Below are 13,539 nucleotides of genomic sequence, written 5' to 3' on the forward strand. Positions count from 1 at the left end.
ACTTTCACGATTAAGAAATCTAATACCAACACAAGCCAAGCTATCACTATATTTATCTGCCATTTTACCTCACTTAACATATTGTCATGTTGTTTGGCATTTTGGGAAGGCTACAGACTGTAAGAAATTAGAGCGGGTACAAGAAAGGGCGTTGAGAGCAGTCTTTAATGATCATAGTGCAAATTATAATGAACTACTTAAATGGGCCAAATTGCCAACTTTGCTTAATAGGCGTCTACAGGACATTTTAATTTTAATGTACAAGGTGAAGAACAAATATGTTCCTGATTATGTAGATAATATTTTTCAGAGTCAATCAAATAAGTATAATTTACGTCATTCTGATTTTTCTATTCCAAGTTTTAGTACAGTTAGATATGGTAAGCATTCAATCAGATATTTAGGTCCATATTTATGGAGTAAGATTAGTAAGGACTTACGGAACAAACCCAGCACAAATGCCTTTCGAATTGCTATAAGAACAGTTGATGTCTCGGGATTGTTGGATGGATCCTGCAAGTGTATAGCATGCTCAACCTAGAGACTTATGGTTGAGCATGTTGTTCACTTGGTTGTTTAGTTTCATCTTATCCATCCAGAAATCTATCGAGAGATTGTCTGTTCTCTACTGAAGTTACATTTTAATTACATGAGAATTGGGGTTGGGCTTGGATCGTGGGATATGAGTAGGGTAGGGAAAATTTTAGATAGTACTTAATTTTAATCACTATTTACATATTTATATATCTTAGAATACATATATTCTTAAATATTTGTATATTTTTTATTTAGTTTTTGTATTAATTTATTTGGTTCTTTTATAGTGTCCTATCGAATGACCGATGAGACGTTATTCAGAACTCCTTAAATCAAATGATTTCAATATTGATTGCCGAATTAAAAGCTTTAATAACATCTTAGGCCTAGGGCAAACGTCGAACTTTCCATGCACCGAACTCAATTAAAAACAATAGATATCAGGTGATAATGAGGCGGCATTCTTTGATGTAATTAAGTTCGGTACATGGAAAGTTCGACGTTTGCCCTAGGCCTTAGGCATTTTATGTTTTTAGTTCGACCCGTTAAGATACGCCCGGCCGTTGCTGTACTTGCTGTGGTGATTAGATATAACTATTTTTTCAAAAGCACTCTTTTGGTACAAAATTAATTTTCGTGAAATGAATTAATGAGATAGATAAGGCAATAAGCCATGTGGGATGTGCTCGGATATCAAATAAGAACATGCACAATAGGTAAATTACGAGCTTTAGATGAAACGACTGAAGAAGAGTGTCATACAAGCCTTTCACAACTTCAAGTAAGATTATTGAGATTAATTATTGAGTTAATGAGATATCAAAGAACGATTATTGCTACCGCACGAATTACGGTCAGCTAATTGGTAAATGCTTAGAATAAGAGTTTTCTTAAATTCAATAGAAATCACATGAATTACTACTAATGAGTCATTAGCTGTGTCTATTTAGTAATCTAGAAAAAACTGGACTGATGAATAACAGAGGCGTGACGTACTAAGTACGACTTAGTCGTGATAAATTAGAATTGAAGTTGATTTCTTGTTCTTACATAAGCTAGAGCTATTGTTTTTTTATTTATTTCTTTATTCATTATTTATATGTATTGATCTTTTGATGTGTTGATGTAATGATGTATTGATGTGTTGATGTGTTGATGTGTTGATGTAATGATGATGTGTTGATGTGTTGATGTGTTGATGTGTTGATGTGTTGATGTGTTGATGTGTTGATGTAATGATGTGTTGATGTGTTGTGTTGATGTGTTGATGTGTCGATGTGTCGATGTAATGATGTGTTGATGTAATGATGTGTTGATGTAATGATGTGTTGATGTAATGATGTGTTGATGTGTTGATGTAATGATGTGTTGATGTGTTGATGTGTTGATGTAATGATGTGTTGATGTGTTGATGTGTTGATGTAATGATGTAGTGATGTATTGATGTATTATATTTATGTATTCTTTATTTTCTTTTTTGCATTTTGACTTTACTTGTGTATTTCTTACTGCAGTTCCCTATTGTAAATCTCTAATGTGACATAGGTTTACTGGCGAAAGAAAGAAATATTATTATTATTAATCTATCGTACGATAGACACGATATGTGTAACATATACGAGCCGGCGAGTTAATAAGCTACAAAGACGAAAGGAGATGAAATTAAAATATTCTTTCCAATCCATTTATTTCAATTCTGTTTAACCAAATAAAGAATAGTCGCAAGCAGTTATAGTCAGCGCATTGACATCATGCTCGCGCCATCAACGCTAAAACGAACAGAAGCGTCCATGTAACTGATGTCAGCTTTTTAAAAAGCCTCCATTTTCACTGTTCACCGACACTGATGCTTCTCTAGAGAACGTTTTCAAATACATCGTTTTAGTGTGGACCTAAGGCCAAAACGTATCAAAAAGTATGCGATAAAAAACAAATTAGTATTAATCTTTAAAACTTTATATTGGCAAAAACTGGGTCAGCATATTCATAACTATACACAAGGGTCGCTAAGAATGTTGATATGGAAATACATCAAAAATTTTCCTTTGAAAAGTCATATCAACCCCGCCTTCTTTTTAAAATAGTTTCTATAAATAGACCTTTCCCAAGATACAGTCAAGCGCTCAGGAAACTGATTTTTTATACTTGCTAGCAGCTTTTTCCTTATTAAGGTGGCTGGACCCCCTCACGCTTGACCGCTACCTTCCACTTTTGGAACGCTGGCGCATAAACGTGTTTTATCCGATTGCAAATCTTTTTTGCACATAAGTCACATAAGGATTATATTAATGTTTGATGTAATTTTTAGTGAGATCGGACGTCATAACACGTGATTATGATAAAATATTTGTTTTTGTTTAGAAAATAATTTTAGCCTTGCAGAGCGTTCAACACTAAAATTCTTCGTACCACATAATTATATACTAGATGCCTCCATTTGTAGGGATTTTTGAAAAAATCTATCTCGCTAATTATGAGATATTTGAGATTATTCAAATATATAATGGTAATTGAACTGAGTGGAGTGCAATTTGGTCTGAAATCAAACGTGCGATTACAAAATCGCACGACCGCGTAGCGGGAGTGCGATTTGTAATTGCAAGTTTGATTTCAGACCAAAATTGCACGACACGAAGTTCAATTGCCACTTTATTATATCCATTTTGAAATCACGCCATTATAATGCCTGAATAAAGATTTATTGAGTAGAACCGGATTGTAAACAGCGGAACCGGAAATGATAAATATTACATCTCATTTTGTATGCAAAAATTCAACAATAAATGTCATGTGACAAAAGTTTATCGGTATTCACGGGAGTTCTGTCAGTAAAACTACTTGGAAAATTGATCAACTACAAATCTAAATCCCCGTAAAAGTCTTTGAGAATCAGTCAACTACATAGTTTAATCCTCATCGACTCAATAATGTAAGCCCTTCGTTTCTTCTGTGGTTGAGGACTAGACTGGGCATCTTTTGTAAAGAAATTGAAGGTGCAACCCGTGTAATTTTGCGTTGGAATGGAAGAGCTGCCACTGGCATAAGAGCTAAACGCTGCCATGTGATATTGAGGACCAAAAGTTGGATGAAATGATGGGAAACCAGGCTGTGAACCAGGATTGAGGCCCTGATGCATTTGGCTTTGTTGGACGTGACACAGAGAACTTGAAGAGTTGTTGATAGACGCCAGTGGTGTTCGTTGCACAATCGCTGAATTCGATGAATTCACCTCTTGATTGACCTCTTGATTGGAGATTTCTCCTTCACTCTTTTCGTTGGGGACTTCTTTATATCCACTGATGATGTGAAACAGGTCTTTCCTTTGATTCTCGTCTATTTCATCGTAGTCATCCAGCGAAGATTCGCGAGCATGGCCTGTTATTTCGCAGATAACATTACGCGGTTGACCAGATTTCTTCAATTTCGACACCAGAGTCTTCCTCATACTGTGGTTTGTCAACCTTTTATTTGTCGTCAGGCAGGAGGCCATGGACTTCATGATAGTGCCGATGGTGTTTTGTCCCATTCGGATTTTATTGTACCACACATCTGCTGATTTAGGACGATTTAGTATGCTAAGATAGAGTGGTCCTTTGTCCTTCATCCCTTCCGGTCGCTTAGACAACCACAGCTTGAAGAGTCGTACAGGATCTTTTTCTCCGCCGTCAGTGCTGTACATAACCTGCGGTGTGGTTCTTCGTCTAATTCTTAGACCACCACTTCGTGTTTTAGTGGGACCTTCACGAAATTCTACGACTTCACTGCCATCTTCTTGTTGTCTTATAATCATGTCCTCGACGTAAGAGTCGTAGTGCTCCTGGCGGCCTCGTAAACCAAGTTGCTCTGTCAAATTCTTAAAGTTGACGTTTGTCAGGACTTTGGCATTGAAGTCACCCAACTGACCTTTTTTCCATAGAGCTGACTCTTCTTCTGGTGCCAAAGGCTGAGATTTGTTAGGTCTTTTTCCCTTCCCTTGTTCACGCAGAGAAATTGCCTTCGCGTTGAGGATTCCTTGTGAGCTTTGAAAATCATTTCTCTCAAAACTACGTCAGGATACAAATTAGAACTTAAACTAATATTACACAAAATTGCAAGACTATTGAACCCATTTAAAGCGATCTAAAGCGAACGAAAAATACAGAAAACATTGATCGTCTCCCAACGATTTGATGCTCTGGGAATTCTATTGTTTGCTAATGACCATAACACCAAATTCTTTCGCACCATGCACGGTCTGATCTCATAATTAGCGAGATAGATTTTTTCAAAAATCCCTACAAATGGAGGCATTTAGTATATAATTATGTGGTACGAAGCATTTTAGTGTTGAACGCTCTGCAAGGCTAAAATTATTTTCTAAACGAAAACAAATATTTCATCATAATCACGTGTTATGACGTCCTATCTCACTAAAAATTACATCAAACATTAATTCAATCTTTATGTGACTTATGTGCAAAAAAGATTTGCAATCGGATAAAACACGTTTATGCGCCAGCGTTCCAAAAGTGGAAGGTAGCGGTCAAGCGTGAGGGGGTCCAGCCACCCAAACGGTAGAACAACCAAGGACTCAAAACTTATCAAACATTGAGTGTCCTATTTCCCTGTGTCTGTTGTCTGCGAGGCAGACCCACGAGTTAGTATCGTCCCTGTATCCTTCCTCGATTTTCCAAAATCAGAGTTTTTTTTTTTTTGCTTGTCTTTTTTTCTTTTCTTTTCTTCTTCAAAAATGTTCATGTCGAATTTGTTATAAAACGACGGCCTTTTTGTTTGCCGCTTTTCCGCACAATCCAAATATGGAATTGATCATACCATATATGGAGTGAGGTTTCTCTACTCCAGGAGTAGGCGTAGCTCAGCGTGGAAGTAAATTTGTCCTAGAAACTAATCGCGAGCCTTTAACTTTTCTACGTCAAACCAAGATGACCAACAGTCAAGTGATGAGATGGGCATTGGTATTACAACAGTACCGTTTTAGAATTCAAGCCATTCCAGGAAAAGATGATATTGGAGCTAATTTTCCAAGTAGATTCAACCCTGTGTTAATAGAAACGAAACTTAAGCCTTGGTCTTAAAGGGGAGCAAATGTCACAGGTGTGCGAATTCACGAGGTTGAGTGATGCAATCAGTTATTTACTTAGCGCATGGGAATATAATTTGACATCAGTATGAAATCAGTTATCGGTCAAGACGTTTGTGTGGAAGAGTTCCAAGCGTTTCAAATTAACTGAGGAGCTTCGAGTATAGGTAAAGGTCTATTCATCAGCTTTCAGCACAAACGCGCCGCGCGCTATGTGTTTAGAATACATGTAAATGTGTGTAGTTTGTGCATGGATCGATGATGCAACGCTTATAAGAAATGTTATTCTAATCACTAAGAGTGAAAATTTAGGAATAGCGATAAAATACACCGATTATACCACGCAAATAGGTCCATTAATTGGGAAAGGTTTAATAATCAAAGCGACAAGAAACCCGCATTTTGGAGCCAGGTTGAATGATTACTTTGAAATAGCTTTGCTTATTATGGGTTTCCTGTGGTTTGAAGTAGGCGACTAAATGCACCCTTCTTTAACAAAAGTATGGTGAACACGATGCTAACATGGAATTAAATTTTAAAAGTGTTTTTTCCTTTGTATTCCTTGCATCTACGATACTTTTAAGAAAGGTGCATTAAAATCGAAAACCGTTGTAAAGCACTTTCTTGTAAGCAGTCAGGTAGTTCAGTCTTTTAAGCTTTTAACCGACTTATTAGAAAGTGCGTTAGTCTAAACACCAAAGGCGACTAATAAAGAGAGCAAAGTCACCTACAATTCTAAAAGAAAATATATGACGTTCCGAAAGTTGGGATCCTTGCGCCTTTCGTTGCGTGTTGAGCCTGTCTAGCTGACTTTGATTAAATCGCTCCTTTTTTTTTATTTTATGAGTTTGCTTCTTTTTTTTTTCTTCTATTTAATCTATACTTTATTTTTGTGTTAACGGTTCACAAGATTTAAATCTGATTACATATAAAGGTGAAACAGTACGAGACCAATATGTTGTCAGTGTTAATAATAACGCACGTACGTTATAACGTGACAACAGAGAACAAAAGAGAGGTTGATTATTATTCATACTTGAGACACGCTTTTTGTCTACAGAACACGACATCATTATGCATATTGATCAGCAGACTGATAAAAATCAAAAGCATAGTAGTGTTTGTTTAATAATACGGCAATTCTACCCTACGATAAATCGTATAGATAACTCAGTGAACCACTATGTACCATTTCGACCGGATGTTCCTGTTCATCAAGTTTTAGCCAAAGACAAGTCGAAAATGAAGACAAATTTTGATCATTACCTGTAACGTTTCGTGAAGCTGGGTTGATCGAGTGATGGTTATTCGGAGGTTTCTTGTACTTCTTGGGCGATGTATATTAAGAAGACTGCGAGTACTACTTTGTCTCCTTGTCATTCTTATTATATCAATGATATACATCACCTTCGTGACAAACAATCGTCTTGAGCTAGAGATCACTCCCCATCTTGGCATAATTAAACCAAAGATTCACGTCAAGATGGCAGGACGAAGTTTAAGCTCTCTCGCTATTATAGGCACTGATATTTCTTCCAAGAAACTGAAACTACTGTCTGCGAAGTTTAAATACCTGTTAATATTACCTCACGCTACTCAAAGAGTAATACCAGCAATGGGAGCTCCTTTTATTGGGAATGTTGACAAACTGAAACTGCAAGAAATCATGGAATTTCTCGATAGCACTGAAGATATTTATCACGCTGGTACTTGTCAAATGATGAACTCTAATAAACCAGTCGTGAAAAAATTATCGTGTTATTTTGAAGTACGTAATTGGACTATGTTGATCGAAAATAATGGGAGAAAGAGAACCGAGGTTAAATCGAATCGTCTAGTGAATATAGTGGAATGCAACATGTTTGAAGGGGCATTCGTTATTCGAAGGAGAATATTCGAGAAGTTTTATTTACTTCCTGCTTACGGAGATACAGTTTTATTCGACTTTTTCTTACGAACGAAAGGGAAAATCAAAATAGCTTTGTTGACTGATTGTTCATTGAGTGATGAACTTCATCGTGCAGACAGAGGAGCCTTGAGAAGTAAACCTTTCTATACAGACTACATTAAATTAGGCTTTGACCACGATGTTGTACGGATTATCAAAGAAAATCAAATGATATGGACCAAATGCTCTTACAACTTAAGACTTTGCCCCGAAAAAGCCCTTCAACTTAAATACTCGTTGTCAAGGCAACTGAGGCCCGTATGTTGTAGTGAGGTATTGGATAGGATGCTAGTAGATGTAGTGCAATCGATGAACGCCGTCAGCTTGGATTATCGGGTAGAGTACGGGACACTTCTTGGAGCGGTAAGATCAGGAACGATAATTCCGTGGACTAGGGACGTGGACATTGGATTACGAGAAGACGATTACTTCAAAGATGAAATATTCGATAAACTAAAAGGTATTTTGGAACCCAAGGGGTACTCGGTTCCTTTAGTCAAGGGTCAGAGGCGGGTGGTGCCACTATTCCCCCCACATCAGTCAGTCAATTTTTCGCTCTTTGATGATTTTGTCAAAAGGAAGCTCTTCATCGACAAAGCCCTTCGTACCATCGAGAAAATGGCACGAACAAAGACTGGGTGGCAAGATCTTGGATATCTGGACTTTTACATTGCCAAGAAAGAGAGGTTTGATAGTCTTACAAAAGTTAAGATTAATGGCAGGGATTACGTCACATTTGCTAATGCAAAAGAGGTGCTCAAGGAATGGTATGGACCGAGTTACATGAAGGGTGTTAAGAAGAAAAGCGCACCAGTTGAAATAGATATCGTTAAGCGTAGGAAGCAAAGAACAAATATTGCAAGAAAAGTACGCAAAAAATTGCGCGCACGACGTCAAAGTAGGGGGAGAAAGGAAAGGAAATAGGACAAAGGTACTATGACACTAGGATAGGGCTACGTGAGTCTCAAAGGATTACAGAACATATCTTGGGCTTAACGTTTTCTAGCGATTTCACGTGTCATTCTCTAGAGTATCATTTCTTTGTTTACTGCGGTTTTCGATATCCTGCGAACTTGCGATCTGCTCCTTGAAATTTGGTTTTGGTCAATCACAAATAATCAGTCGGTACCTTTTGGGTTCTTGACAAATGAATATGGATACAATTCAAACCAAGAATATTATTTTTTCTACCTAAATAGTGAATTTTTGGTCTAGAGCCGAGAAATAGAATGACATACCGGTAAATGACGTCAGCAATTCACGCGCGCGCTTAAAACCGTTTTTCTTTCAAATTTCCCCCTTGTTTTGCAGTAAAATTGTACCAATTTCCTCCAGTTTTCCATGGTATATCCTCTTATTTACCACGATTTTCGTTATCTAGCCATCTCGCCTACGCCTCGCGAGTCCACAACATTTTGTCGGCCAGATGTTCAAAATCGTGGTAAATAAGAGGATATACCACTGAAAGCTGGAGAAAATTGGTTGTGGTCAATACGGCCAAGGTAAACAGCCCCATATAATCATAAGCTTGAACATTTGTTTTTAGTTAACGTTTTTATATTAAAATACATACATACTCTTCTAAATAATGAAGAGCACCCGTGCAAGGCAAATAACTATCTTGCTAATAAATACATGCATCAAAACGCGATGGACTTTTATCACACGGCGGCGGCCATATTTTCATGAGAATAATTTGCTATTTTTGCTATTCACTCGCCAGGAAGAGGGAACTGAAATATGATATGTTTGAGGTCGTGAAGCCGGCAAAACACAAGACTAAACGCTTCGTAGGTCTTCACATGGCATCGCAAAAAAACACCATATCTTTCTCTTCTTGGCTAGTTAATAGATCTTGGCATATGATTTAGCGTAAAAAAGTACGCAAAATGGTTTTGAATGGTAGCAATTAAAAGACATTCAAAGGGTTTTGGCTGGATTGAATAGAAAAGTGGGAGCACCATACAAGACAGTATTAAACCATTGTCGTGGTGCTGGAGCAAGGGGCTGATTTGAAGGCATGTGCAATTCTGTTTCTCTTAGAGGGTTTTGTACCGGCGCCTTACTATCTTTTCGTGCTCCATTCCCGTGCTTGGAACCTTTTTCGGAACTGCATTCTGCATCTTGCTCTACTTCTGAAGGCTTTGGGAATTCGATTAGAGATCGTAAGGCTTGACCGATGGGCTTTGAATCTTCAAGAAGAACTATGATGGAAAAGTAATATTAAGAAAACTACAACACAAACTATATGATTGTATGTCGAGTGTCACAGCAAGTCCAAACTAATAACAACTTTGTTGCCATCGAAATTGAAAGTTAGTGTTTTTCATTCATCTCAAATACCAAATAACCGGTAGGGCTAAAAAAACAATATCAGCATATCAATATCAACCCCAAGTCTTTACGTACCTGTGAAGTATTTGATTAATTTATTTTTGTTATCTTGTAATTGTCCATGCCAGGTGTTAGTCAACACACAGCCTACCCCGGCCAGGGAAAACAACATGGCGCACTCCAAGGGATCCTCTAGTGAGATTTCACTGACACTTGGGAAACAAAATTAAATACATTAGCTATTGCATACCCCACCCTGATAAAACAGACATGGGGAATATTAGTTATGGCATACCCCACCCTGATAAAACAGACATGGGGAACATTAGTTATGGCATACCCCACCCTGATAAAACAGACATGGGGAATATTAGTTATGGCATACCCCACCCTGATAAAACAGACATGGGGAACATTAGTTATGGCATACCCCACCCTGATAAAACAGACATGGGGAACATTAGTTATGGCATACCCCACCCTGATAAAACAGACATGGGGAACATTAGCTATGGCATACTCCACCCTGATAAAACACTGAGACATGGGGAACATTAGCTATGACACACCCCACCCTGATAAAACAGACATGGGGAACATTAGCTATGACATACCCCACCCTGATAAAACAGACATGAGGAACATAAAGATGTCACGCTTTTAGACTTCCAATCAATGATTAGTACTTACGTTTTGGCGGAATCATCGCGACTTTGCCTTAAAAAGCTACTGTTCGTTTGAACAAGGTCCATAATGAATGCCACATTGCACTCTGTCATATCACAGAAAATTGTGGTAAGTTAATTCATTCCATGGAAAGGGGAGATCTATTGATAGTATTCACTGTATCTCTCGAGTCCTAACCTTCTGTTCTCTGTTCTGTTATTCTCTACTTTCTCATAGCCTTGGGGGTAACCAATCAAAAAACTGTCCCAAATTGAAACGTTCTTCAATTGAATATATGCTATGCCTGCTTTTATCTGTACAGTACTGATTATCAGTTTATTCCGAGATAATTTTGCGCGTACAGATCATCAAGAGGTTTGGTGTAACAGAAAATGTATCGACTTACGAAAAAAAGGTTTAAAATTTACTAAAAAACTTTTTCGAGCTTCTATCTTTTTTCTGTTTTTTTTTTTTTTTTTTTTTACTTCTTCATTTTATATGTGGATATCAAACAAGGTATTTTAAGAATTGTCTGATCAGCCTTCAAGAAAATAAATGCGGTTTATTTTCTCTGAACACCCCCAAAGCCGCAAAGTATTATTAGTATGGGAAAGTAGAGAATAGAGAAAAACCATTGTCAAAGGGGGGGGGGGGGGGGGGGAACACAAATTCCTGCATCCCCCCAAGTAGTTTAGAACATGAGTTGCATTTGGTAGTTCGATGGAATAACTTGATAATCTATGGCTGAGAAATGTTACCTGTAAGATTCATTGGACAAAGCATGTTTGGCGGTAGACTACCAAGACATCGTTCCGTGCCGTAGAACAGAAATACTGAACTTTCGTGGAGCAGGCGTTGAAACTCACCAATGCTGGAGGAAAAGAGCATACCATATGCATTAACCTACAGCTTTGAATGTCTACTTTGTATCTAGTCTAGCACCGTTGATATTGAGGAAACATTTGTCATCTTTCCCCGCTTAGAGATTAAGGCGGGTTTCCTACGGTCGTCCTTCGTTTTCCGTAAATAGCAGAAATGACCAAGCTTTCATCGTTTCCCTGTATTTCACTTTATCTTTTACGAATTTTTAAAAGCCTTCTCACAGAAGACAAGCATTCTTTTATTTATCTACCACTTGGAATTTTTTGCGATAATTTTTTTATTAATTTCAATGATCTTTTTAGCAGTCAACGTTTCACGTTTGCCGTAACTGAGATTCTAGAATTCTCCAAGGGCGGATCCAGCCAAAATTTTAGGGGTAGGGGCTAATCGAGTTAGGGGGGGGGGGGGGGGGGGCTAATTGAGTTTCTTCCGTCAACACAACGGAAAACAATAAAAAAGCATCTTATTCTTCAGTTTTGTTTTGTTTTTGTTTTTTTTTCCCTGCTGCAGCCCCCCTTGGCCCACCCCCCTGGATCCGCCCTTGTTCTCTACTGTGAGCTGACTGTTACATGTCGTAAATACAAGATACAGCAGCAGCGAGGGTGTAGAGCGTAGTAGGCTTATAAATCAGCTCCCCATAGAAGATATGGAGGTAGATTATTTCCCACTTATATTTGCCTGTAGATATACGCAGTAAAGTTTAGTTTATACCTAGGTAGATGATCACTTCCCATGGCACCAGTCCATTTTCCTGAGAAAGTCTTGTGATGTGTTATGATATCTGTCATCACTTTGACAGGGCTGTCTTCTATAGAACAAAATACACGTTTATTGTAGAGAGATCTGTTATGTGTAACAGGGTTCGTGCTTAGGTAACCTCTTAAAATTCAAGGACTATTCAAGAAGTATACAAGGACAAATGAATTTTCAAGGAGTATGTTCCGCTAACTATGCCAAGGTTTTACACGGTGGTTGGACTTTCATGGCCGACTTTCAGATTTTCAAATCTTTCTGACTAGATCTAAATTCAAGGAGTTTTCAATGAAGGAGTTTAAGGAGTAGCACGAACCCTGGCGTAATTCCTTTTAACTCATTTTGTTTCGCGCAAAAAGGCAAATTCGATTGAACCTCTCGCGATGATTGCCACAACAGGAATAGTGTCCTCCGCAAGCACCCCTCGTTTTTCCTCTTATTTTGCATCCTCTAGTCGGGAATCGGCTTGGGGTCCCTATGTAATGTAGTGCAATTGATGAGAGACTAGGGACGATCTATATTCCTTTCACGTCATGCTTTTTGTTAAAATCTACACAACACAGGACTTCCAAATAGGGGAAACCGATAGCTGCATAAAAAACGCACAAAGATTTAAAATAGCATGACACAACAGCGTCTTGACCTTCACCTTTTTTTAATAAACTACCGTTTGTTAAATGACTTCAGGGGGCCGGGGTCACCTTATCAGTTTTCAAGTTAACAAAGGCTTACCTTCATCACTGCACTCATTATGAAGGTCCACGATATCTAAACGAGTTATGGAAAACAAAGTACCAAAATGTGCAATAGAAAATTATTATTATTATTATATAGATCAAACACACTAGGCAATAAAAATATGGTTTGGATACATCGTAGATTATTTACATCCACCACTGGGCCATCTTTTGGTACACCAGCCGCAGCATCTTTCGTTCCGCCCTATAACCCACAACATAAGGTTTGAATTTAAGGAAATTTATCTGATACGGTAAACATGCGTGGTCACAAACCAACCAAAGTACGAATGTACGAAGGCCTAGGTACAAGTCAGTTGGAACTTTTGGCTGAAACTTGTGTGCAACGGCGCTACGAGAAAACTAATTACACCCTGCAACGCCCCCAGCTTTGTAAAACTTTCGTTTCCAACAAGTTTCAGGACGAAATTGCGTCGTGCAACACCACTCTTGAAACTCTCTTCGAGCGAGCTGGCGACATCAACCTGGCGGATGATAGTGGTTTCACAAAAATATTGCAGCGTGTAACAACCCCTCCCCCCCCCCCCCCCCCATGAATCTTTTTTCGCAACGGCTTTGCACACAAGTTTCAGCTAGAAGTT

General features: G+C 38.2%; 3 protein-coding genes across 5 annotated transcripts in view; 1 reads left to right on the forward strand and 2 right to left on the reverse strand.

Annotated features, from left to right (window-relative positions):
* Positions 1–3,337: 3,337 nt before the first annotated feature.
* Positions 3,338–6,697, reverse strand: LOC116291827 (uncharacterized). The gene is made up of 2 exons (XM_031699042.2): positions 6,654–6,697; positions 3,338–4,580 (listed from the first exon to the last, which is right to left on the reverse strand). The coding sequence occupies exons 1-2, from the start codon at positions 6,695–6,697 to the stop codon at positions 3,431–3,433; spliced, it is 1,194 nt and encodes a 397-aa protein (XP_031554902.2). The 3' UTR covers positions 3,338–3,430.
* LOC116291828 (uncharacterized) lies at positions 6,659–9,969 on the forward strand. Its single transcript, XM_031699043.2, has 2 exons — positions 6,659–8,025; positions 8,144–9,969. Exons 1-2 carry the CDS (start codon positions 6,918–6,920, stop codon positions 8,350–8,352), a joined length of 1,317 nt encoding a protein of 438 aa, XP_031554903.1. The 5' UTR covers positions 6,659–6,917; the 3' UTR covers positions 8,353–9,969.
* LOC116299176 (cilia- and flagella-associated protein 46-like) overlaps positions 9,089–13,539 on the reverse strand; it is a 107,674-nt gene continuing 103,223 nt past the window's right edge. For 2 of the 3 annotated variants that reach the window (XM_089028208.1, XM_089028207.1), the window contains exons 59-65: positions 13,073–13,142; positions 12,933–12,968; positions 12,159–12,255; positions 11,324–11,436; positions 10,590–10,671; positions 9,975–10,111; positions 9,089–9,769 (exon numbers count right to left, since the gene is read on the reverse strand). In XM_089028208.1, coding sequence (XP_088884334.1) covers positions 9,486–9,769; positions 9,975–10,111; positions 10,590–10,671; positions 11,324–11,436; positions 12,159–12,255; positions 12,933–12,968; positions 13,073–13,142 — 819 coding nt within the window. In that variant the 3' untranslated portion in view covers positions 9,089–9,485. Of the gene's footprint in view, positions 9,770–9,974; positions 10,112–10,589; positions 10,672–11,323; positions 11,437–12,158; positions 12,256–12,932; positions 12,969–13,072; positions 13,143–13,539 lie in introns of those variants that run through there. The other variant, XR_016119439.1, reaches the window with a different exon arrangement.

Source organism: Actinia tenebrosa, unplaced genomic scaffold, assembly GCF_029948245.1.
Source record: "Actinia tenebrosa isolate PJP-AT-01 unplaced genomic scaffold, QUT_ActTen_1.0 PGA_scaffold12__29_contigs__length_12842862, whole genome shotgun sequence".
In the NCBI taxonomy this organism is placed as follows: domain Eukaryota; kingdom Metazoa; phylum Cnidaria; class Anthozoa; order Actiniaria; family Actiniidae; genus Actinia; species Actinia tenebrosa.

Bases quoted from the DNA above. Each gene is read 5' to 3' on its own strand.
- LOC116291828 (XM_031699043.2), top strand. From the start codon at position 6,918: ATGGTTATTCGGAGGTTTCTTGTACTTCTTGGGCGATGTATATTAAGA. The intron at 8,026-8,143 runs GTATTTTGGAAC...TTTTGTCAAAAG, and splicing joins AATATTCGATAAACTAAAAG to GAAGCTCTTCATCGACAAAG.
- LOC116291827 (XM_031699042.2), bottom strand. From the start codon at position 6,697: ATGCATAATGATGTCGTGTTCTGTAGACAAAAAGCGTGTCTCAA. The intron at 4,581-6,653 runs GTATGAATAATA...ATCCTGACGTAG, and splicing joins AGACAAAAAGCGTGTCTCAA to TTTTGAGAGAAATGATTTTC.